This window comes from Pelobates fuscus, chromosome 10 (genome assembly GCF_036172605.1).
Source record: "Pelobates fuscus isolate aPelFus1 chromosome 10, aPelFus1.pri, whole genome shotgun sequence".
Lineage (NCBI taxonomy): Eukaryota > Metazoa > Chordata > Amphibia > Anura > Pelobatidae > Pelobates > Pelobates fuscus.
The window spans coordinates 100,426,646-100,453,040 of NC_086326.1; the positions used below are offsets into that span (position 1 = coordinate 100,426,646).

Below are 26,395 nucleotides of genomic sequence, written 5' to 3' on the forward strand. Positions count from 1 at the left end.
ACATAAGGATGTTAAGGACTTCGTCGGGGCATGTGAGGTCTGTATGAGGACTAAACAACCTCATACGCTTCCATGTGGGCTTTTGCTACCCCTAGAAATTCCCGAGAAACCATGGTCTTGTTTGGCTATGGACTTCATTGTCGATTTGCCCGTTTCTAAAAAACATACTGTTATCATCACGGTGATTGACAGGTTTACTAAAATGGCTCATTTTGTACCCCTGCCTAAATTGCCCTCTTCTCCCGAATTGGCTGAGATTTTCGCGAGGGAGATTTTTCTTTTACATGGTATTCCTTCTGAAATTGTTTCTGATAGAGGGTCCTAATTTGTTTCCCGGTTTTGGAGGTCCTTCTGTTCTCAATTGGGCATCAAATTGAATTTGTCTTCTGCCTATCATCCCCAGTCCAACGGAGCTGCCGAACGCACCAACCAAAAGGTTGAACAATTTTTGCGTTGTTTTGTTTCTGAACACCAGGACGATTGGGTCGGTCTGATTCCTTGGGCGGAGTTTGCGCACAACAATCTCGTTTGCGATTCTACTCGTTCTAGCCCCTTCTTCATGAATTATGGCTTTCATTCTTCCGTTCTTCCGTCGGTTTCCCCTTCCCAAGGGATACCGTCGGTTGATGTTCATGTTGCCAATCTGAGGAAGTTGTGGGATCAGACTCGACTTATTCTTCTTCATAATTCCACGGTGTCCAAACGACACGCTGACAAACGCAGACGGGTGGCTCCGGTTTTTTCCCCGGGTGATAGGGTATGGCTGAGTTCCAGAAACATCCGCTTGAAGGTTCCCTCCATGAAATTTGCTCCTCGTTACATAGGTCCTTACAGGGTTCTGTCTCGTATTAACCCGGTTGCGTATCGTCTGGCTCTTCCGCCTGCCCTGCGCATCCCGAATTCCTTTCATGTTTCCTTATTGAAACCTTTGGTTTGTAACAGATTTTCCTCCGCTGTGTCCTCCCCTCGTTCTGTCCAGGTTGAGGGTCAGGAGGAGTATGAAGTCAAGTCCATTCTCGATTCTCGGGTTTCTCGGGGGAGGGTGCAATATCTGGTTGACTGGAAAGGTTATGGTCCTGAGGAAAGGTCTTGGGTGGTCCGGGAAGATGTGCATGCTCCTCGTCTCCTCAGGGCATTTCATGCTCGTTTTCCGTCTCGCCCCGGTTCCTTCCGCCCTGTGGGCTGTTCTGAGAAGGGGGGGTACTGTCAGGGTACCTGAAGTCTCTACCTCGGAGGAGGTTAGACTTTCTAACGGCCGTCCTCTCAGGGGGACTGATTCACCCAATTCTCACAGCTCTCATAACCGTTTACACGCCGGCCGCGATAGCCCCGCTTCCTTTTATGACGCGGCGCTCAGGAGCCGACGTCATGACGGCAATCACGTCCCGACCTGTCAATCTAGTTCCGAACAACGAATCAGGTCTCAGCAGGGGCAGAGTCATCAATCAAAGAGCTAGGTATAAAATAGGGATGTGTGTAATGGTTCATTGCCCTGTCGTGGTTCTAGCTTGTCTGGTCACTCAGTGCTCTTATTACTATTGTCTCTTTGGTTCTGACTCGGCTTGTACTTTCGTTCCTGCTTATCTCTCGTGTCCTTTGACCTCGGCTCGTCTCTCGCTTACCTGTTCTCTCGTTCCCTCGACCTCGGCTTGTCTCTGACCATTCTTTGCTTTCTCCTTACGTTAGTCCGGCCATTCTAAGGTCCGGTATACGTACCTAGCTCCTGTTTGTATTCTGCGTGTTGGATCCCTGTCCCGATCCTGACACTTTTTAACCAGAGGCAACGGGGACTGGGGCCCTAGAATATGTTTTTACAACTGTAGTGTCGGGAATCCGTTTGTGTTCCTGACACTATATTGTTCCTCTAACTACAAGTTAGGTATGGGAATTGGGTGTTTAGGAAATGGGATTGGGAATTCTATAGTGGTAGGCTGAAAGGAGCAAGTTTATACAGGTGGGCATAATAATGAATTTATTTTAGCTAAGGGAGAATATGGTCTTTTCTTATATAGCATTATACAAAGTAGTGTAAGTAATCTGAGAATTTATCAGTGAGATGCACCCGTGGTGCTATTAATGCTATTCCAATGTGGTCTGCAGGGCAATCTATGTCGTTTCTAATTTTTTTTTTCCTTTTCTGTTACAATAAGAAAAAAAACAGTGTGTTATATACACTTAAAAAGCTGTAAGGAGGGGAAGATATAAACAGAGATTAGTCTTGGATACGTGACAAAAAAACTCTTTATGGAATGTTTATATTCTGAACTCTGAAGAACTGTAAAATAATATGGAGTTACCACACAGAGCCAGCTTCATTCCTGCCTCAACAGTCTCAATATGAGGGGATAGAACACCAGGTGAGTCCAGGAGGTACAGAAGAGGATTCTCTGACACCTAGGGGGACAGAGATTTTGAGACACAAAGTGCTAAAACAAGACATGGAAATTTCTGGCATAAACAGGTTTCCATGGCAACATATTCATAAGTGAACACCAACCTGTATTCTGGAAAGTACTGCCCTGGTGATACCTGGTTCTGCACCAACCCTGGAAGCTTTTCCTGGAAAATGCACAACACAGAAATTATAGAATTTTGGCTTTCTAATGTAAACGACAACAAAACTGAGAAACAAGGAAGAAAAAGCGATGCATACCTTTTTTTAGGTGCAGCCTTCGCAGTGAATTTATTAATGAAGATTTCCCCACATTGGGAACCCCAACTACCAAAATAGAGCACTCGGGAATCTGAAAAAGAAGCATAACATAAACAAGTAAAATAGGTAAATTACCAATACTCCCCAAAAAAGAGAGAAAAAGATAAGGAGCCCTTTCTCAAATAAACATTAAAAATACACCTTTGTTTAATACTTAGACATATCTAGAGGAACAACAAATAAAATGTTCTAAGCCTTTGACTCCTTGGTTAAAAAAATAATTAGGGTTCCAGGAAGGTAAACCTAAATTTTAGATTACTTAAAGCGGCGCTGTCATCCTCCTGACCCCCCCACTTTGTCTCTGTATTTCTCCTCCGCCTAACTTTCTTTAAAATAAGACGGAATTAAAGTGTCAATCCCTACAGCCGTCATCAGTGATGGCTACAGGGACCCCCTATAGACCTCAGTGATGTACTCTTGCACATGTATACAGTTGTGACATCAGCGCAGAGGAGAACCACGCCGGACCAAGATGGCGGTGCCTGCAAGGGACAGGTTCAGGTAAGTAAACTCACATTTGAAAGTGACAGTGCCGCTTTAAGTAAAAGATAGATTTTAATGGAAATGTAATTTAGTCAATATGTCCCTAATTCAGGCTGCAGCTAGCTAGCAGACCAAATCTCAGAGCAAAGAGATACACTACCCACGCTGCTGTAATTAACCAGAGAGTGTCTACTATCTAGCTTAACCCCTTAAGGACCAAACTTCTGGAATAAAAGGGAATCATGACATGTCACACATGTCATGTGTCCTTAAGGGGTTAAAGGACCACTATAGGCACCCAGACCACTTCAGCTTAATGAAGTGGTCTGGGTGCCAGGTCCATCTAGGATTAACCCTGCCTGCTGTAAACATAGCAGTTTCAGAGAAACTGCTATGTTTACATATGGGTTAATCCAGCCTCTAGTGCAGGGCTGTCCCACCTGCGGCCCCCCAGATGTTGCTGAACTACAACTCCCATGATTCCCTGGCTATCTTTTTAATTGAAAGAATCATGGGAGTTGTAGTTCAGCAACATCTGGGGGGCCGCAGTTTGGACAGCCCTGCTCTAGTGGCCGTCTCATTGACAGCTGCTAGAGGCGCTTCCACACTTCTCACTGTGATTTTCACAGTGAGAAGACGTCAGCGTCCATAGGAAAGCATTGAGAATGCTTTCCTATGGACTGGCTGAATGCACGCGTGGCTCTTGCCACGCATGCGCATTCAGCCGATGACGTCGGAAGGAGGAGGAGAGTCCCCGGCGCTGGAGAAAGGTGAGCGTTTAACCCCCTTCCGCCCGGCGGGAGTGGGACCCTGAAGGTGGGGTCACCCGCAGGGCACTATAGTGCCAGGAAAACGAGTTTGTTTTCCTGGCACTGTAGTGGTCCTTTAACCCCTTAAGGACCAAACTTCTGGAATAAAAGGGAATCATGACACGTCACACATGTCATGTGTCCTTAAGGGGTTAAGCAAAGACAAAAAATACGGAAAAGGACACTTCAGTCACAAAAACAATTCCATCTGAAGTTATGGTACCATGAGGCCCCTGGAGATACTCCTAAATCAAGGGTTTTAAGCCATCTACGAAAGATTAACCCCAAAGTTGCCTCCAGCGACAATGTCCACACCTCCCCAGCGACATCCGGCTTCTGAATTCTTAGATTGGCTGTCAATGGTTAGCTGACGCTCTCAGCTAATCAGTACTCCCCATTCACTAAACTGGCTTGAGAGAGGTACATTTAATTCCAAGCCAGTTTACTGAATGGGGAGTAATTGGCTGGTTGAGAACATGCTGGGAGTGGACATCGCTAGAGGAGGCAACTGAGGTAAGAGTGCCTCCGGGGTCCTCCTGTAACCATAAAAAATTAATTTAGATGAAGTTACTTTGGTGCCTGGAGCATCCCTTTAATTCCAATAAAAACTTTCCCTACATGTGGAAGAGAGACTTATTACTAATTGGTAGGAAACAGAAACAATTATTGCTTACAAACATCATCTGCACTGCACATTACAAAGTAACTGAATTGTGTTACATTTGTTGTTAAGGAAAGTAATTAGGAGCTAGATTACTTGCTTAATATTGTAACCATAACAGTCAGGCAAAGCGAACAATATGGTTCCAGACCCCTCCAGAATAAAGAATAATATATATATATACACACACACACACACTATTTATTTAGTCTAACTCAATACAAAAGGAAAGCAGCCCGATCCTCCTTTTCATACAGAGCACCACTATTATGGAACGACCTCCCGCACACTTTGAAATCTTCCCCAGGCCAAAAATACTTTAAGAGATCCCGCTCTACATATCTCAAAACAGAATGCACATGTTAGGGTTAATTATATATTTCCTACCTGTTCTGTGTTACATTTTGTATATATTGTGTATTAATATTGTTTTTGTATTTTATTGTACCCTATTGTATCAATGCAATATTTTGTGGACCCAGGACATACCGTATATACTCGAGTATAAGCCGACCCGAATATAAGCCGAGGCCCCTAATTTTACCCCAAAAAACTGGGAAAACTTATTGACTCGAGTATAAGACTAGGGTGAGAAATGCAGCAGCTACTGGTAAATTTCTAAATAAAATTAGATCCTAAAAAAAATATATTAATTGAATATTTATTTACAGTGTGTGTATAATGAATGCAGTGTGTGTATGAGTGCAGCGTGAGTGTATGAGTGCAGCGTGTGTGTATGAGTGCAGCGTGTGTGTATGAGTGCAGCGTGTGTGTATGAGTGCAGCGTGTGTGTATGAGTGCAGCGTGTGTGTATGAGTGCAGCGTGTGTGTATGAGTGCAGCGTATGAGTGCAGTGTGTGTGTGTGTGTGTGTGTTGCAGAGCCTTGGTGGGGGGTGGGCAATTTTTTATTTTTTTTATAATTTAAATTTTTTTTATTATTATTTATTATTTTTATTTATTTAATTTAATTATTATTATTATTGTATTATTTATTATTTAATTATTATAATTTTTTTATTATTACTAATTATTTTTTTTCGTCCCCCCTCCCTGCTTGATATATGGCAGGGAGGGGGGCTCTCCTTCCCTGGTGGTCCAGTGGCATTGGCAGTTCAGTGGGGGGGACGAGGGGAGCTGGCAGAGCTGTAACTTACCTGTCCTGCAGCTCCTGTCAGCTCTCTCCTCCTCCGCGCCGTCCGTGCAGCTCCCTCTGTCAGCTCCCAGTGTAAGTCTCGCGAGAGCCGCGGCTCTCGCGAGAGTTACACTGGGAGCTGACAGAGGTGCTGAACTGACGGCGCGGAGGAGGAGAGAGCTGACAGGAGCTGCAGGACAGGTAAGTAACGCTCTCTGCAGCCCCCACAGCCCCAGTCTGTATTATGGCAATGCAAATTGCCATAATACAGACTATTGACTCGAGTATAAGCCGAGTTGGGGTTTTTTAGCACAAAAAATGTGCTAAAAAACTCGGCTTATACTCGAGTATATACGGTACTTAAAAACAAGAGAAATCTCAATGTATCTTTCCTGGCAAAATATTTTATAAATAAATAATTTTAAGAATCTCTATACCCTTTCTCAGCTCTCGTATGCATAATGTATTATACTAAAGTTTTATGTTAATTGAAAGACTGGTGACATGACTGATGACATCATCTGTCAGTTATTTTGTAATTTGCAAGCTATTTAAACAGGACTGGTCCATATCTCTGTAACACTTTGAAAAAGCCTGTGTGAAGGTGAAACACGATTGAAAAAAACACAAGTGTTTTATTGGTGTTTTACACTATACCTTTGGTTTTATTATTTTGATTATAAATAAAACTAGTTTTTTTTAAAGAATTTAGACATTCCTGTTTTTATCTGGAGGATTCATACTTCAGTTTTTAGTTTTACTTTCCTTTTCCATCTGTGAGTATACCTCCTTTTATTTTATTATTTTTAGCAATACAGAGAGCACTATCTTCTGTTTTTATTTTCATTTTATACACTGAACTCTCACTGTGATAAAACGGCACATTGAAAGACACCACTTCTACGAATGTTGACCACCACACGCTGCTGACCGGCCTAAGGATACCTTTCCACATAAAATCAAGACCAAGATCAGCAAATTGTACAGTCGAAGCGAATATATCTAGAGCTGATTTCAAGCTCCAGAAGATTGTAAGTGCATTTCCTTTCTTTTATTTATAATCACCAGCATCAAAAATACTACACTATATTCCATTTTATTTGTCCTGATCTTTTACATATCGTTTCACCTTTATTTGCGTTGAGAACACTTTTGAAGGTGCTGCTTCCTTGCATTCCCTTTCTAATGTTAATGTATGTCTGGTGGAGAATTTCTTGAGTGACACCATTGTAGGGTCTCATCATAATCTGGCACGTTTATTTAAATGTACAGTCTAATCCCAGTATAAATGTGAGAACAGTATTCATTTAGATGCATGTAAAAGACTGCTCACTGCTACTGTAGTATAAAAACCTCTTGTTTGATATGAAACCATTACAGAGGATCAATTTAGGACTCTCTCAATCAATGCTACATTGATACCATTCATTGCAGATTGATTGAGTGACTGTTGATAGACTGCACATTCTGCATGCTTGCAACACAAAACCGTTTATGACATCATTTATATTCACTGATATGAAACCAAAAGTTGTCATAGCAACATCAGTATGCTCAACTTGAGTCGTCTTGTTTACAGCTGGTGTCAAGGGCCAAGGAGGACAACCTAAAACCACGCTAGATAAAAATTTTAAAGACACCAATCAGAGGGTCCTACATACTCAGCAAACTCTAGGGCAAAGAGAGATTGGAGGATCAAGAAGAATGGGAGGATATTACGTGGATCCATTTTCAAAATGGTCTAATATATGAAGAGCTTAACTGTGCTCAAGATACAGGAAAGAGTAATAAGAAAAGGTAAGGAAAATGCATTGTGGGTATTCCACACCTTTGCAATTAAAGGCATACTACTAGACAGTCAATAGAGGAGACTTCAGTGTTCATAGAAACGACGCTTCAATGCTTTCCTATGGGGAGGTCTAATGCACGTGCGCTGCCATTGCCGAGCATGCACATTAGGTCTCCCCTGCCGATGGCCGCGCATGCGCAGTAGGTCTCCCCGGGCCGGAGCCTAAACGAGTGCAGAGGGATATCTGCGCTGGACTCCGGTTGGTCACTGAAAGGGTTTTAACCCCATCAGCAACTTGGGATGGGGGGTGGGAGGTAGAGGGGCACTAGAGGCTCCTGCAGTGCCAGGAAAACAAACCATACTGTTTGCCGGAAATCGAGGATATGAAGAGTCCAACTCCCATAAGTTCAATCCAGGACTTCCACTTGGGATATTGAATTTGAACTTTTGAAGTGGGATACCACTGTACATTAGCTAAATGTGGGTCTACCACAATGCTGGCAGGACCAACCAAACAGCCAGCAAATGTTAAGAATTAAAAAATGAGCAAACAACTGGAGCCAAAAGGCCTCCTCTATTGAAAATAATTGCATGCAAATAAAAGGGCTGTAAATACACTGGTGGACTTTTATTCAAGTGCACTATAAATCAGGAAAATACAGGAGAAGGGCATCGTATCCAGGACATCCAATTACAAGTCCCTGTGTATATCAAGTTGAAACAAAACAATGTAAAAAATAATAAACAAAATAAAAAATATCGTAAATATGTAGAACATTCAGTATAGCAAAAATGTTTATACAATTTATATCTAACACCATGTTACTGCCCTATACGCGATTCAAAACATATTTTAAAAAAAAACAATGCAAAAATGTCAGTCAGTAAAATTGTAAAAATGAGAAAAAAAAATAAAATATATATATATTTGTAGTCGGGGACATAAGCCGTAAGGTATGATAAGTACATAAGAATATAACAGTTGGTTGTGGTGTGCCAGAACCGACGTATATAAAAGAGGGCCTAGCCCGACGTAATAAAAGAGGGCCTAGCCTTGTAGTAATAATAAAAGGGGTGAGGTGGGAGGGATGAACCCAGCGATACCAGTACTGCTTAGGAGGGGGCCTGAGCTTTTATAGCCGGGTAACCCCTCCCACAATTACAGGCTACGCCTTTCTATTTGTAGTCGGGGACATAAGCCGTAAGGTATGATAAGTACATAAGAATATAACAGTCGGTTGTGGTGTGCCAGAACCGACGTATGGGGTAGGCCTATAATAAAAGAGGGAAAAAAGGTTGGAGTAAACAAATAACTTTATTGACATAAGTTACATTGCTAGACCTTTAAACTAATCTTAATTCTTGTATGGCTGTGGAATATTTAACGGAATAGGAAGACATACAGGCTTGAGAACTAGGGAAGGCACTAAAGATGTGGTTTTGAATACCTGAGAGATACAGTTTTATGGTATTAAATGACAGTTTAAGGTTAAGGTGGCAAAAGGAGATAAACGGAATGATAGAAACTAGTGAAATGGGTGTCGCTTATCTGATAATCTGACGTGAATTTGGTATATATGGTAAATGCTCGATTGTATGCCCGGATGTGTTAGTGGAGAGGGCAGCTTTGGCTAGGTAACTGTTGTGTGATAGCAGTCTCTCTAGTCCAGGATGAGGTATTGGAATGAGGGCGTGCTGACGGTCTGGAGTTGGCTGTGGGATGCGTCCTGAAGAAAAGCTATAAGTTAGATCGCGACAATGCGTCAGCGGCTGTATTAGTGTTTCCTGGAATGTGGATGCACGTGATGTGGAATTGTCGTGTTGCTGCTAACCAAGTTAGCCTTCGGATCAATTTCATTATGGTGAGCGAGGAAGATCTACCCTTGTTTATGATGTCACAGGCTACTTTGTTATCGGAAAAGCTTTTTACTGCTTTCCCCTGCCATAGGTGTCCCCATACTCTTGCGGCTGCCACAATTGGATAGACTTCAAAAAAGGCTGAAGTAGTGTTAAATGAGGGCAAACCACGGGTTTCTAAGGGCCAGGAATCTCTAAACCAGTTATTGCCATAGATGGCCGCAAAACCTGTGTGAGTTGCGGCATCGGTCCAGATGACTGGTGAGGATTCTGACAAGGGTGTGATGAACATGGCTCTCCCATTCCAATGCGACAGGAAGCGTAGCGACATGAGTAGATCTGTCCTGGCGTGAGTATCTAGTGACAGGGAGCTGGAGTCAGTATTGAGTAAAAGGAGAAGGCACAACAATCTAGATATGAATGCCCGGCCTTGCGGAATGATTCCCGGCCAGTAAAGATTGTAGGTCTGACCTGGTACACGTGTCCTTAACCAGAAAATACTCCACTATCTCTATGATTTATCACACCTTCTCTCTTGGTAAACTAGCCTGTAAGGTAACAGTGTCCAGGTGAATGCCCAGGAACGTAAGATTTGTGGTAGGGCATGTAGTTTTCTCTTGGGACAGTGGAACCCCTAATGCTGAAAATAGGGCCAAGGTATTCTGGAGGCTGACTGGAGAGGACTGAGGTGATTCTATTAGTGAGAAAGTCATCCAAGTAATGCAGAACTGAGGGGCAATGGGTAATATTAAGGAGTAGCCAACATAGTGTGTCGGCAAATATGTCAAATAGTTTGGGGCTGCTTTTGGCTCCGAAAGTAAGGCGGGTAGCAAAGTAGTATATGTCTTCCCATTTGATGCCGTGAACGTGCCACAGGGATGGGTGAATGGGTAGGAGTTTGAAAGCGTTAGAAATATCGTTTTTTCCCAACCAATCTCCTACCCCTGCCCCAAGAATGGCATCGTCCACTGTTGTGTACTGCAGTGAAAACTTTTCTGAAGGTATTAGTGAGTTAATGGTGGGGGTTGCTAAGGAATGCGGAGCAGACAAGTCGTAAACCAGTCTCTTTTTATTGTTGAACTTTCCAGTGGCAATACCTATAGGGTTGGTACGCCAACTGGAAAACGGAGGGTGAGAGAAGGGGCCCAGGATAAATACGCTCGTCAGTTCCTTTGTGAGTAGTGCCTGTGTGGTGAGAGGGTCAAGGATAGCTGACTGTAAGTTGGGACATTCGTGAATACTTGTGGGGAGTGTAAGAAGGCCTGTGTGGAAACCATTAGTTAAGCCTTGGATGAGGAAGTTGACTAAGTGCTGGGAAAGGTGTGCCTGGAGGTAGAATGCCAGGTTGTCGATGCTAACTTCGGTTAGTCCTTGTTTTGGGTACAGACGATTGGGACATATAGTTTTGGTGTGTGCCCTTAAGCAAATTGAGCAGACGTGCAGCAGTCTACACGAGCTAAATCCACAACTGGCCGAATTATAGTTGTTGCAGATCTGAGTTTTGCCAAGGTATACTATGGGTCTGCCCAACTTGTCCTTCAATCCTCTGTGTTCTGCAGTGGAGGAACCGAAGGAAGCACAGCTAGTGGTAGGAAGGCTAGGATCGACTGGGCACGAGTTGGTGGAGTGTGAGATGGAGGCGCACAAGGCACAAGAAGGAGGCTTTTGGCCAGCGAAGTGGCGGCAGAAAAGTTCTGTATCCAGCTTACTCCAGTTGGTATGGGTGTTAAATTGAGTAAGGGATGCTGCTGCCTTGGCCGAAAAAGATTTGTGATAATCGTAGAAAGAAAACCCTCCATACTTGTGCCCTAGGTCCACCAACTTGTGCATGTATAAATCCAATTCCTCCCTACGGTGCGGGGAGGTGGAACAGATTATGTCACGATAGAGGCCAAAGGCAAGGACAAACTCAGGTATGCCGAGCTTTCGGTTGAGCCTAGGATCTCTGGCTTTTAGCACAACCGAAAGATCGCCGTAGCAATAGGCCTTGTTCTCTACCATATCTTGTGAAGCGAACAAAAAAAAGACACTAGGTTTATGTCCTTGCCTTCCAGAATATCTTTGCGTATCGTCGGGGGTACAATGTGTGCAGGCGTGATGATGTGAGTGGACGTGCTTGGCATTGGGTTTATGGGAATGTCAATACAGTGGGGAAGGAGAGTCGAAGTGGGGATTGGTATGGGCGAGGTGACTGTCGAAGTCTGAGGGGTTTCCAGCTTGTCCAGCCTAACGCTGATCGTGGTGATTGAGGTCAGAAGAGATTATATCAGGCCCTTGATCTCATTATAGTTTTCTGAGTGCAGAGCCACTCCTGGCTGGGGAGTACAAGTGTTAGCGATGAAAATTTTGTATAGTTCGGCTTTGCGGGCAGTAGCTGGAAATGGGACCCCTAAGCGACGTAATTCGTCCGCGAGCTTGGGGATGGTCCATGACCGGAGAGCGTATGGGCTGGCTGGTTCTAAGTTCTTGGTAGGTGTACTTAGGTCAGCGGCGGTAGCAGGCCTGGTTGGGGTTTCAGGTATGGCCAGCTCTTCTTCTTGGTCGTGGGTTTGACATACTAGAAATGAAAAATAGGGTAAGAAACAGGACCTATATCGTGAGTAAAGGTGCCTGAGTCAAATGGTGCTGGCTAGGCCAGAGGCAAAACATTATCTGTCCTACAGGGAAGGTGAGGCCCTACTAGTGCCAAGTGGCGAGAGAGGTTCTATCTATGAGGAGGGCCGGATGAACGGGGGCCACTTGAACGATGTGGCGGGATGGTTGGCCTCTCGGTGATAGTAACAAGACAAAAGTAATTTGCTGTGACCGGTGAGGCCCTAACTGGTAACCATGAGTGGTTGTAGTGAGGCTCTAGCTATGCGTTGGACCGAGGGGCGTATACCTCCGATGAGGTTGGGTGTTGGCCTCACGGGATTAGTTTGCTTTACAAACTAAGCTAGGGACTGTACGCTAAACGCCACCAGTTGACCGCCCTATACATTTGAGATCTGGGGAGTGTCAAGCGATGGCGTACCTATTTGTATAAGCGTTAGAGTTCTCAACAGGGAATTAGAGGATACTTTTAGAATCTGAAAATGAAATAGGTGGTTAGGACTGGCTATAATAGGGTTGGAAGATAATATATATATATATATATATATATATATATATTTCTTATTTGTGAGAGGTCTCACCTGATAGGCCGGTTACAATGGTTCTGTCGGGATAATTGATTTAACGCAAGTAAGGGGAGTTATCTGAGGATAAAGCTTAAAGTTATCCACTGTACCATCTTAGTTATGTAAAACACTAGGGATGGGGTGCTCTGTAATATACCTGTAATGAACTAGGAGTGGGAGTCTGTAGAGAACCCTGGGTTCAGGGGAGGAGTAGGAAATGGTTCAAATGGGCTTGTAACGAAACTGAGGGCAGGGACATGAGGAGTTAGTAAAATCACATATATAAAACATAAAGACAGTACAAGCCTTCTGGTGTGGGGTATGCTGGAGTCTATTTTCCTTACCGTATAACTAGAATCAGAACGTATCTTTAATGAGTAAATAACTGAGGCAGTCAGGTGAGGCCGGGAGTAGAGGTAAGGTTTGGACACATGCCTAGTATGGGGGACAGGTAATATATTGTAGCTATTAGTAACATGGGATGTTTTAAGATAAGTATTTGAATAACAGTGGTTATGGTATAGTTAGCTTGCTGCTGTTGGCATGCTTTATTAGGTAAAATGATGCCGTAATTCGCATATATAGGGGTACCTAAGGTGACCCAATAAGCAAACGTATCATGAATTAATAAATGATTTAGAAATTTAAAACAGAAGGAAAAAGGAGGGAAAAACAGAACTTAAATGATAAAGCATTTCTATGTAATAATATGTTATTGCCACCAGGGGTCGTAATGAGCAGCCGCGTATATAGTAAGTATTAGAATGAACCTGTTCGTATGCCGAATGGTCAGCTTGCCGCCCAGGTTGGAGGGTAAGTGCCAGAGTGGTGAATGCGCGCGCGTGGAGTGAGGTACTGAACGGAGCATGGAGTGGTATGGTAAGTATAAATGAAAGTGTGGGTACATGAGTGTAAATGAATGAACGGGCGCCAGGCGTCTGGCTGAGAGTGGTGTGGATGGGAGACTCACGGTTCTGGGACCCTAGAAGCGGAACACTGAAGCAGGTAAGTATATTCCAAAGTACTGAGGTTGCCGGAATCTGCCCGCGGGTGGGGAATGAAGCAGTTGATGCTGGACACGGAGACCAACGAGACTTGTACCGACTGAAAAACGCCGCAAGTGTGGCTGAGGAGGATGGGAGTTCACCGGATTTAAAGATAGAAAGCCGGGCTAGAGCACTTGATGCCGGGCACAGAGACCGCCGGGATTGTACCGATCAGGGTAAGTAAGGAGCAGATAGCACTTGGGGGGGGGGGGGGGGTAGCAACAATCTCTACCAGAAGAGATTTATATAAAACAAAAGCGACAACAAGAATATCATACCAGAAGCTACATAAACCTACAGAGGATCTCTCCTAACTGAATAATCATTTGGGAAGGAAACATTGATAATCATTCATGGTCACAATCTCCTCCTCTGCGAAGTATGGGGATGTGGTCAATCTCAGTGAACTTCAGAGTAGCCAGTTGATGACCCCACTGAACAAAGTGTATGACAACAGGTGGTGCTTCTCGTGGATTTGTAACTGCGGAACAGACAAATGCCCCGTGATTAGAAAACTGTTGTATAAATAAAGCTATTTTTATTTTTACTGATATTTGCCAAACCACATGGGCATGCAGTCTTGTATGCCACATATTCGTTGATACATGAAATCCAGTGTCGAAACCTGTAGGCATTCCCCATATGTGGATGGAGAAACTTTTCCCTGGAACTATGTGGTGCACCCCAAGCACCTAAAGCAGTCAATATTCTTGACACCTCTCTCAGTTGAATACTATGTTTGTTGGTCTGTATGGACAAACAGTGCCTCTCCTATAGCTGATCAAAGTGATTTCTCATAATTTTAAGAAATGTATGATCACCTTGTACCAGGTGCTAGTTGGCCGAACAGCTTTGGCAATATTGTAAGATTTAGAGTTTAACGATTGAGGGAAAACAACCCTATTAATTTCATCCCGTGTGCTGATTCTATTGCTTCTCCTCCTCTTGGCGGCACCGAGTTCTTGTGGTCATATCCCCTGTCAAAAAGTTTAGTGTAAAACCCTTTTATTTGTGCCTCCCTGGTCACAGAGTCAGAGTTCTTCCTTATAAAACGCTTATAAATGGAGACGCCGGTAAGGATCATTTCAGCCATTTCAGGTGGCAACTCATGGCAAACAGCAATGTGTTATGGTCAGTCTGTTTCTTATATAACTTATAAGAAAATTAATCCTCAGACACTCCAATCATAAGATCAAGAAACTCAAATTGGTCAGCGCAGAACTTGTAAGTAAATCATACTGGTGACAGCAGTGTATTCAGGTAATTCAGCATATGGGAGAGTACCAATTAATTCCCAGTCCAAATCAAAATTCAATGTCACCAATGAAGCGTATGTATTATTGGATCTTGACCCCATAAACATTGAGGGTTTCATCTCATAGGTTTACATAAAGGAATTGGCATACATTGGTGCCATGGCCTAACCCATTGAAATGCCAGTTAGTTGTATGTAAAAGATCTTCACGATTAGTTTTTAGTTTAATTAATTATCCTCTTACAATCCAGTTGTAGGTTTCTGGAAAGTACTTCAAGCATTGGGTTTGTAGTTGTAGGATCAAACTAACTGCAAAGCTTTAGTGTTCCTAAGCTCTCTGGAGTTTTCCCTTGAAAAAAGCCCTGTGTTGGTAAAACACGTTGTGGATTTTAAAGCTATTTTAATAAGGTGAACTACGGTACTTCTATACTAGAAATGTGCCATTCTCCTTTTTTATTGCTTTATTTTATAGCCTGGCATCCAGTTTTTTCTTTAAAGTCAGAATCTCACTAAAAAAAAAAAAAAAAAAAAAAATCAGAGGTGGGGATTACACCAACCACGCTTTATCAATTGAGCGGTTTACCTACTTGATGGGAGTAAAATCTCTTTTGTACAACTCCTGCTTTATTTTATACAGAGAGCACTAGTTTTTTTGTTTTACACTATTGTTTTTTTCATACCGATATTGCCGATAATGTGAGAGGCGGCAGTGGCCCAGCGCATCTATAAGGTGGAACACACAGCCGCATTAAGGCGCACCGGCTTTGGGGTGCAAGAATCTAATGACCAGCAGGAAGGAAGTGCACAGCGCTCCCCCTACAAGTCACTCTGTGTAGCATTCAGTTTCCTGTACCCACCCAGACTGACCGGAAGTTCTCACTGAGAGAGCACTTCCTGTCAGTCCTGCTGTGTACAGGAAAGTGAAGCTCCTGTACTGCTGTCCGCTCCGCTCGGCCACGCTACAGTTCCCCACAAAGATGCATCGATTCAATGTATCTCTATGAGGAGATGCCGATTAGTGCAGCACTGCGTTTTGCAGCATCTGCGCATTAGCTTCACAATGCTTTCATATGGAAAAGCACTGGAATGGCTGAGATAGTCTATTTAGATAGATTATTTCTTCAACCAAGGTATCATATGGTATCTACCTAAAGCTTAGAACAGATGGCTGTTAGAGATCCTTCCTTGGTCATTGTTGCCTAAAATGCATCAAAACATTAAGTATCTCCATCCTCTGCATGCAGATACTGAACTTTCCTCATAGAAATGCATTGATTCAATTCATTTCTATGAGGAGACGCTGATTGGCATGGGCTGTGTTTGACTTGTGCTGGCTCTGCTCCTGATCTGCCTCCTTGTCAGTCTCAGTCAATCCTTTGGGGGAAGCATTGTGATTGGATCAGGCCACCACTTCTAATGATGTCAGCAGGCAGTGGGCAGGTCAAAAAGAAACAGGAACAAAGCAAGCAGCTCCCGACTTTAATACAAGTAAGATTTTACTATATTTAGGGAGGCAAGATGGGGCTAGGAGGTGGTTTTAACACTATAGGGTCAGGAATACGTGTTTGTGTTCCTGACCCTATAGTGTTCCTTTAATGTTTATTTGAGTAAGGGATCCTTATCCTGTGCTCCATTTTGTTGGGAGTATTACTATTTCACCTATTTTGATTATGCAAGCTTTGGGTTATCCCAATTTCTGTCCTTACTATACAACCATTGTTTTGGCCTTTTTCCTTCTAATAACATTATTCCTTATTTTATGGTTTACATTGATTAATGTAGTACTGCCATGTCCCATATGAGATATCAACAAAGATTCAAGCATCACTTATAAAACATAACAAAATAAAGAAACATACCACCACCAACATAACTTTAATGCATTTTATAGATTAGCCCAAAATAATTATGAGCAGCATTTTTTTTTTTTTTGCATCTCTAAATTTGTATAGCCTTTATGAAGAAAGGAGAAAAAAAAAAAAAGCCTACATTCTAAAATATTTTTTTATGGTTACTATACCTGTAGTGCCCCTTCAATAGTTGAAAGAAAACAAAACAAGTTTAAAAACTAAAATTAACTGCTACATCTAGACACCACCTTTTACCCCTTACTTAAATATTCATATGAGTTTGATCAAAATTTACAAGTGCAGATTCCAGGCATTTTTTTTTATTTCTTTAAAGAATGCCATTATCAATCTTCACATTGTCCTACTTACTTTTACCTAAAATTCTCCCTTTAACCCCTTAAGGACCAAACTTCTGGAATAAAAAGGAATCATGACATGTCACACATGTCATGTGTCCTTAAGGGGTTAATATATTTCCGTTCTTTGTGTGTCCCAGCATGCTTGTATTACATCTTTTGGTTGTTACATCCTACAAGCTCCCTCAATACACACTGTGTATGTTCTGACCATGACAATTTGCTTCTAAGCATGTTTATTATTTTAATTTGCCAGATCTTGCACTGTATGGACAATTGACCAAAGTCTGACCTCTGCTCTCTGGAATCTCTGACTTGAACCGATCAGCTCTGTAATCTTGGGTAAAATCTGAAACACAAAATATTGAGCATTGACATTCGATATAAGAGTACAAACACAACACATAATACTATTCACAAACTATAGATGTCACAAATGAGAAATAATTGAACATATAAACATTTAAGATGTAGTAAAAAATTTCGGAAGAGCAAATATTAGCTATTTCTTGAAAAGGATTTTATGAATTTCCATGAAGTTCCTGTTCAATTTGAATCATAGACCTGTTTACAGTCCTTTCATAAAATTATAGAACCGCAGCCTGTTTTTAGCCAGTGAAAACTTTCCTTCCAGTCTGTTTTTGCTCTTGGGTCTCCTCTGGACCCAAATTAATTGGCTTCCATTTTCCTCTATGATTGTAGAAAACAAAATTAATAGATTTTACTAGTAGTTTTGTTTTATAATTTCTGAATGTAGGTGTATTTCTTTTGGTTTTAATACAAACAGGGTAATTCACTAATCAGTGGATTTTGTCTGAATGGACTAAACTGGCTGAATTCCAACTGCAATGGCAATTGTAAGATTTACTGACACTTACTCCTCACAAGCAACTTAACACATTTAAAAATCAATGGTAAGACCACAGCTTGAATATGCGGTGCAGTTTTGGGGATCAGTTTAAAAAAAGGATATTGCAGAACTAGAAAAAAATGCAGTGTGTAGGTCCCTCTTGTGCTTACAAAACAGCAGTGATGCGTGAAGGAATGGAGTCCACAAGACCTCTGAACATGTCCTGTGGTATCTGGCACAAGGCATTAGCAGCAGATCCTTTAAATCTTGCAAGTTGCGCCATGGATCGAATCTGTTGTTCCAGCACACAAGATGCACAATTGAATTGAGATCTGGGAAATTTGGAGGACAAGGCATCACTCTTTGTCATGTTCCTCAAACCATTCCTGAAGAATGTTTGCAGTGTGCATTATTCTTCTGAAAGAGGTCACTGCCATCAGGGAACACCACTGCCTAGAAAGGGTGTACGTGGTCTGCAACAATCTCTAGGTAGTTGGTACGCGTCAACGTGACATCCACGTGATCTAAAAGAAAACGTTATTCATCAGACCACAAAACCTTCTTCCATTGCTCCCTGGTCCAGTTCTGATGCTCACGTCCCCATTGAAGGCCTTTCGGCGGTGGACAGAAATCATCATGGGCACTCTAAGCGGTCTGCACCTACACAACCCCATACATAGAAAACTGCGATGCACTGTGTGTTTTGACACATTTCTATCATGGCCAGCGTTAAGTTTTGCAGCTACTTCTATATGATCGGACCAGATAGGCTAGCCTAGTTCTCCACATGCATCAATGAGCCTTGGGCACCCATGACCCCCAACGCCGGTTCACAGATTGTCTTTTCTTGCACCACTTTTGAATGGTACTAGCCACAGCACACCCGAAACACAGCACAAGACATGCCATTTTGGAGAAGATCTAACCCAGTCCTCTAGCCGTCAATATTTGGCCCTTGTCAAAGTCACTCATATCTTTGCGCTTGCCCATTTTTCCTGCTTCCAACACATGCAAGTCAAGGACGGACTGTTCCGTCTAATATATCCCACCCTTTCACAGATGCCATTGTAACAATATAATCAATGTTATTTACTTCACCTGCAAGTTGATTTAATGTTGTGGTTGATCAGTGTATATAGTGCTGCATCTATGTCTTTTATTGCTTTCTAATAAGGGCAATAATGACTAAGATTACGTTGACAGTACATTTGTGGAAAAGAAACGGTTATTAACAAATGAACTTTATATTACTATTTAGTATGGCAACTAAAAACTCCTATATTTGCGATGTTCCTGGCTACATCTCCTGCCGTACCCCAAAAGACAAAAAGCATTTTATCATAGGTTATTTAAAATGTTGGCAGGTGTGCCTCCATTATGCTTTACTGCAGGTCAAAGTAGTAGGTGCATAGTGTAAATAGTTCGCGTGTTACATAACTCAGTGCATACCAAAAGTAAAGAATGAAAATTAGTCACCTGCCTGATGTTCTCATCTTTGGTGCAGTCAGTATAAATTATGTTCTCAACACCCTTTTCCTTCAGATGTTTGTAGATCCTCTGACAAAAAGAGAAACAAAAAATATATTGCTGAGTGAGGAAATTGAAAGAGGCAGTTGAGTTATCAAGATGAATACAGAAATCTCATTTATAATTGTTGCCTCACAAACCAATGCTCACTAATGAGTCAGAACAGAGCCGCTGGGAGTCCCCGCCTGCACTCAGTGGGTGCTGGAACTGCGAATGAAGAATTACTGGGAGCTTAACCCAAATGGACTACGAGGAACCATGTCCAACATCGAAGCAGATAGCTCTGCAGAAGGAGGGCAGGGAAAGTGGTGGCAAAACACAACCCTTGTGCTGGCAAAACAGATATGATTTGTCAAGGCATGAACATGTCCTGTGGTATCTGGCACTAAGATATTAGCAGCAGATCCTTTAAGTCCTGTAAGTTGCCAAGTAGAGACTCCCATCTCCTGCTCTGTCAGCTGAGCTTTTTTAAATTCTTTAAATCAGAGTTACCAGTTCTGGTTAACCTGTGGTTTACCAGAAGTGGCAATTTTTTTTACAGAACATGAATATCCGTTTTACCTTTTGCTGACTCAGGTCTCCTAGGTCCATTTTGTTGAGTATCAGTAGGTGAGGTTTTATCCCGAGGCTTTCCTGGAAGAATGGATTTCGCCCAGACAAAGGGATGTGCAGTAGTCAAGAATTCTATAAGCCTTTAATATCATAAATACCTATTGAGAAAACCAAGCGAGTCCCTGCATGTACTACTGGCTAAAAGTAGCAATATGTACATATGGAGAACTTTGTAGATACCATTCAGCCAATAGAGATAACACTCTCCTTTTCTGATGACAATACACTTTAAAACAAAATTTTGAAAATGATTGGTTTTAAGCAATTTGACAATAATGCATCAGTCATTAGATGTTTTACAAAACTGTGCTTCACTGAAGACAATAACATGGAAGAAGGGAAGACCTAATGTCCAGTGATTCTTTTGGAAGTATACATTTCCGTACAAAGGAGACAAACAGGTCAAATTCTCCTGATCTTAGGTCGATTATAAACAATTCCCGTTTTAGTAAATAATCCTATTATTAATCACTCCACCAATTGGTTAATACACTTTCATACAGCTAGCATGTTTTTTTTTTTTAAATTCTTTATTTTTGTTGTGCGTAAGTTGATAACATTCGCTGGTGAGGTACCCCAAAGGTAATCCTCTAGCGCATGAAGACAGTTAAACATAGAGGTACATGGTAAGAAAAGCACATTTTTTGTGGTTATAAACAGTTTGGTTGTACATTGCTGATACTTTAGAGTGATATAACATAACATTGTCATAAGCTGTCTACAAAGGTCAACAACTTGGTGATGTTTAAACAGGTTTAGACAAGTCGAGTATAAAAGTAAAGTTAAAGTTAAACAGGTGTAAGCACGCTTCTTGTAGGGTCAGTGCTACTAAACAATAAGAGTTATACTAAACAATAAGGTGCTTTGAACAGTTTAATATAAGTAGCTGGGTGTATGCTTTTTTTTTTATACTGGATCCTGGCAATTCAATCTATTACGGGCTGCTAAAAGGGTGGTCTAAGATATGCATGAGGGTGAGCATTAGATAAGCATGTATGCAGGGGCAGTGCAGATAACGTTATTTAAAAATGAAGACTTAGAAGGAGAGTGTGAGAGTCCATTGCCGGGTTAGGCCTGACAAGTTTCTTTAATCTAGTCTCTGAGTGTCTGCTTGGCTCTATGTACCGTGTGTACCGCCATTGGCCCCTGCATGCTGTGAGTGGTCCTGTAGATTGCTCAGCCGATGCCCTGTACTGGTAGGCTGACTGTGTGCAGCTGCCTTTCTCCCTTGTTTGTCAGCATTCCGGGGGTCGAAGCCTTCGCTTGTTCCTCTCTCCGGACCCGTCCAGCGGCCTGCGTGTGCTGTGTGCCTTTCCGGTTGGTCCCTTCGCTGCGGGTTGGGGCTCGGAGGTTGGTGGGTGCGGCATGCAGGTTAGAGGCCTCCGGAATCTCCGAGTGGCTGAGAGCTCGGGTATTCTGGCCGGTCCCACGTTTGTGTGAGCCTGTGTGAGTGCTGTCTCTCAAGGGCCTTGTCAGTCTTACCGGCCGTCTCGCTTTTCGGCGCCATTTTAGTCGGGAAGCCCCTCTGTTAGATCGTGGCGGGAGTCCGCCCAAGGTTCGCCGGACCGCCGGGCGAATCCAGGCCGCAGCCGCTTTCCTCGCCATCTTGAAGGCTCGGCGCCCGGCATTGAGTTCCGTCCAGTATCTAGCACAGAGCCGTTCAAAGAATGTCCAAGTATGTTTGGGTGGGTTGATAGGAGTGCTCTGTGCCAGTTCCGCCATCTTATCATCATACTTACAGGTTCGCTTCACCGCCTGGTCAGTCGCTTGTTTTGTGGGTGTAGTCTGCCCCGGCAGGGACCGGGATGTCCCCCGCCGGTCCAGAGGGGGGGGTAGCGGGGCAGCGTGTGCTTTTTGCTTGCGAGCGGTTCCTATGCCGGGCGAGCGGCCGCCTCCCCCAGGCACCAGTCTCCGCTCCCGCTTAGGCCTCGTGGCCGGTTTGAGCACTCGTGTTGCCGTTAATTGCGGGATTCGTATCGGTGCGTTCCGCCGGGTGTCCTGCTGCATATTCCGGGCATCAGGTGCTGCATGCATGATTTTGTTGTCCGAAATTATTGCTTGGATGCCCGCTGGTACCGGAGCACTTAGAGAACACGTCCGGCCATCTTGGCAGTCAGGCCCCGCCCCCCACAGCTAGCATGTTTTAATGATCAATGTTTTATTTTCAGGAGCGGGCTAAAATTTATGCTTTGGATATCTGGAATATAAAACCTCCTCTGAAATGTTTAATTTGGGCTAGTTCAGACCTTCCAAGTTTAGAATGGACAGTCCCTATTTTAGGCCCAAGTCCCTCTGTCTCGATTTTAACGCTTTTTTATCTAGGAGCTCCATATTGTTGGTGTGAAGATTAGCAATAATACAATGTGTCTTTCTAAATGTGTCTAGAAATCAGTTTGTGTAATATGATGCATTGATCTTTGTTTAAATTACATATTTGTTGCATCTTCTAGTATACATCACCTAAAATTTCTCAGAACAGGTCCCATTCCCTGTACACATCGCCATGTAACCCCTAAAATTAAAGTGGCCCCCTTTGTCCATCTAAAAGGTTGGGAGGTATGTTACAGTCAATCATTTGGCTCCAATTTTGTGTTGATATTGTATTCATGGTGAAGGAAAAGGACAAATATACATCAGGCCATCCCTCACGGTTATCTAAGAAATTCTCACATTTATTATTAATCCACCTAATCATCATTATATAATGGAGAATAAGCAAGTTGGTGGCTTATAGCTACCCCTCAGTGTTACAGACCTATATAACGTATACTAGACTTGTATTTTATTTATTTCAGAACACTGAGCCAAGAATCAGCTTTTGTACTCTGAAGCCTATTTATGAATTTGGGAGTTCAGTTCAATTCCTCAGGTAATGTTGAATAGAATTCCTAAAACGGTCTTAACTAAAAATTCAGCAGGAATTAATTTACAAATCTGGCTGTTGACACTTGGCAGAATCGCAGTAATTTGACTTATTTTTGAAGGACCTTACACTGCCCTGAATAAATATACAAATGCAGGAACACAAGATGAATCTGTATACCACATTGAGTAATTACACAACCTGGTAAATTGTCTCCCATTTTGGGACCCAACATGATTATCATTTCTTGTATAGCAAAAGGTAGACAAATGCGTTACAGCAAAACTCTCTCGGAAGCCCAAGTATAATAATTCAAAATTTTTATTGAATAATTAAATAAATAGTTTTCCTCCACAAGCCTTTAGTAAAAACAAATTGTGTCTATCTTGTCCTTGCTAACAACTTCAGCTAACCACTTAAATGGTCGCTCTAAGTACCATAATCACTACAACCAATTAAAGTGTAATGATCCTAGCTGGCTACTGACACAGTCTCCCAGTTTTATATAAAACAGACTATAGTGTTTATGTTGCTTACAGTGCCCCATTAAGGATGACATGTTATAGTTTGCCACTATCGCAATCTGGTACATGTGCCAGCAAACCAAGTACTGCTTATTTAACTTTTAAAATTTCATCAGCCCAGCAGTTTTTTATATTTTTTGTAATTCATTATTTATACTCAACTCACTGGTGTGAGAAACAGCATTACTCAGTATAAGTACGGACATAAGAGAAAAACAATAATGCATAGATACAATGTACAGTAATAAAGTAGCCGGCGAGACAGGGTTTTATATATATATATATATATATATATATATATATATATAAAGAGTAACCTATTAGCTTAGTAGAGATAACAGTTGCTGGCTTTATATATGATATCAACCCAGAAATTGTTAACAGAGTTGGTAAAGAAGATCTGTCAGGAATGTTAAAAAGGAACATGGGGAACTCTATTCATGGACTTTGTAATTTTTTTTTTTTTTAAGGATCAATATAGGGTCAGGAACACAAACATGTATTCTTGACCCTATAGTTTTAAAACCACCATCTAGCGCCCCTGGGCCCCTCATGCCTATAAATATAGCAAACTCTTACTGTATTCAAGCCAGAAGCTGTAGCTCTGAATTCTGTTTGCCTCATAAAAACAATCAGTCTGCTGACATCAGCAGAAGTGGTGGCCTGATCCAATCACAATGCTTCCCCAAAGGATTGACTGAGACAGACATGTAGGCAGATCAGGAGCAGAGCCAGCACAAGTCAAACACAGTCCATGCCAATCAGCATCTCCTCATAGAAATGAATTGAATCAATGCATTTGTATGAGGAAAGTTCAGTGTCTGCATGCAGAGGGAGGAGATACTGAATGTTTGGATGCATTTTAGGCAGCCATGACCCAGGAAGGATCTCTAATAGCCATCTGAGGAGTGGCCAGTGGAGTTATCACTAGGCTGTAATGTAAACACTGCATTTTCTCTGAAAAGACAGTGTTTACAGCAAAAAGCCTGAAGGTAATGATTCTACTCACCAGAACAAATTCAATAAGCTGTAGTTGTTCTGGTGACTATAGTGTCCCTCTAAGTACTGATATAAGAGAAAAACAATAATGCATGAACAGATACAATGCACAGTAATAAAGTAGCCGGTGAGACGAGGGGTTTATATATAAAAAGAGTAACCTATTAGCTAAGTAGAGATAACAGTTGCTGGCGTTATATATGATATCAACCCAGCAATTGTTAACAGAGTTGGTAAAGAAAATCTGTCAGGAATGTTAAAAAGGAACATGGGGAACTCTATTCATGGACTTTGTATTTTATTTATTTATTTTAAAGTAAAGCATATTTTTTGTTTTAGTATATATGGAACATGGGTGCAAGACTACACTTTTTTTTCTGTACAGTGTTATTGATTTCTACAAAAGCAAAGGATATTCTGGCATCATGAACTTCCATTATACAATCCACATTATGTAGTTTGGCCTTCATCTGTTTGACACCTGCATGAGGAAAAAGTAGTTGAACACATTGTGCAGATGGATGGGAAAACTGAACTTCATCACACCCTATATATAACATTAAAATGTATATGTTGTTTTCAAAATGATAATATGGGTCAAGTTGTGAGATTGTAAAGCATAAAATTATGTATTTATTTAGCAGATAGAAAAAAAAAACAAAAAAAAAAACAGGTTGCCAAAGCATTATATAAAAAGAAACATCATGTATTATTTTATTCCAGTTTAAAACCCACTCCACGTTACACAACTTTCCTTACTATGCTGGCGTCCATTAAAGCATGGGATACCTGACTGATTAGAGTTAAATGACAGCCTGCAGCTGGCTATCTATCTATTATCTACACTCAATGTCATATCACTATAGTCTATGGGTCAGCCTGTCTCACCTCTGGCCATGTGTCCCGGGAACCAGTGAGCCACTTCCCGGGCTCCGAAATCAAAGCCCTGGCGTAGGACACGAAACAGTCTCATTACCGTTACTTTACTGGTAACCACTGTACTCACTGACACTCTAACACGTTATCACATGGGGGACACAAATAAGTGTAACACCAAATACCGCTCACTTAAACCTTCCCCTGGAAACACGAGCTCGTGGCTGCAAGTTCCATGCCCTGAAATAGGATATCAGAAACTTTGTTTCAGACTTCACAATCACGTATCTGTTACAGGGATAAAAAAAAACAAAAAACATAATATTGAAATCCTGGAAACTGATGGTTTCCCATGAAAGCTGCTTAGACATGGAGACATGTACAATGTAATCATAGTACAATATACAGCTCTGTAAAAAGAGGCCAAAATGATCAGCTTCTCTGCTTTTACTATTTATAAGTATGTATTGTAGTAGTGAAATGAATATTTTTGTTTTATTGTATAAACTAATACATAGCATACCCCCATAACATTGGCATCATGAGAGGCAGAATGCTGGTTGGAGGGGGTGAAAGGGTCAGCCAAAAACATAATTGTGTAACTGGCATCGCCCAAAAGGGGCTGCTCTGAAAGAATTACTAAACAATCAATCAGGTCCACCCACTGAGGGCAGGGCATGCAGGAAGCACTGTTTTAGCACTATGTGCAGGGTAGTAGAGCCCTAAATGCAGAGTTAACGTTTCTCCTGATGCCCCAAGCAACACTTTTTTGGGGACAGATCCCTGGTGTCCCCAAGAGCAGGACACCAGGGAACAAAGTCAGGAAACAAAACTTGTGTCTGTCCCGACATAATTGGGATGGCTAGAAAACATGCTGCTGCAAAATTTTCCCCCAAATTCTAAATATAGGTATTGCTATTTTGAGCATTTGTTTGTAGAAAATGACAACTGGTCAAAATGACAAAAAAAAAAAAGATGCTGTTTTCAGACCTCAGATAATGCAAAGACAAGTTCATATTCATTTTTAAACAATA

The 26,395-nt window shown here is 42.0% G+C and overlaps 1 protein-coding gene across 1 annotated transcript in view; it reads right to left on the reverse strand.

Moving 5' to 3' along the window:
- MTG1 (mitochondrial ribosome associated GTPase 1) overlaps positions 1–25,539 on the reverse strand; it is a 39,175-nt gene extending 13,636 nt beyond the window's left edge. Inside the window, exons 1-8 of the mRNA XM_063433964.1 lie at positions 25,374–25,539; positions 24,900–24,966; positions 20,049–20,151; positions 19,437–19,517; positions 17,403–17,459; positions 2,654–2,744; positions 2,498–2,559; positions 2,298–2,394 (exon numbers count right to left, since the gene is read on the reverse strand). Of these exons, the coding sequence (XP_063290034.1) occupies positions 2,298–2,394; positions 2,498–2,559; positions 2,654–2,744; positions 17,403–17,459; positions 19,437–19,517; positions 20,049–20,151; positions 24,900–24,966; positions 25,374–25,458 (643 nt within the window). The 5' untranslated portion in view covers positions 25,459–25,539. The remainder of the gene's footprint in view (positions 1–2,297; positions 2,395–2,497; positions 2,560–2,653; positions 2,745–17,402; positions 17,460–19,436; positions 19,518–20,048; positions 20,152–24,899; positions 24,967–25,373) is intronic.
- Between the last annotated feature and the right edge of the window lie 856 nt (positions 25,540–26,395).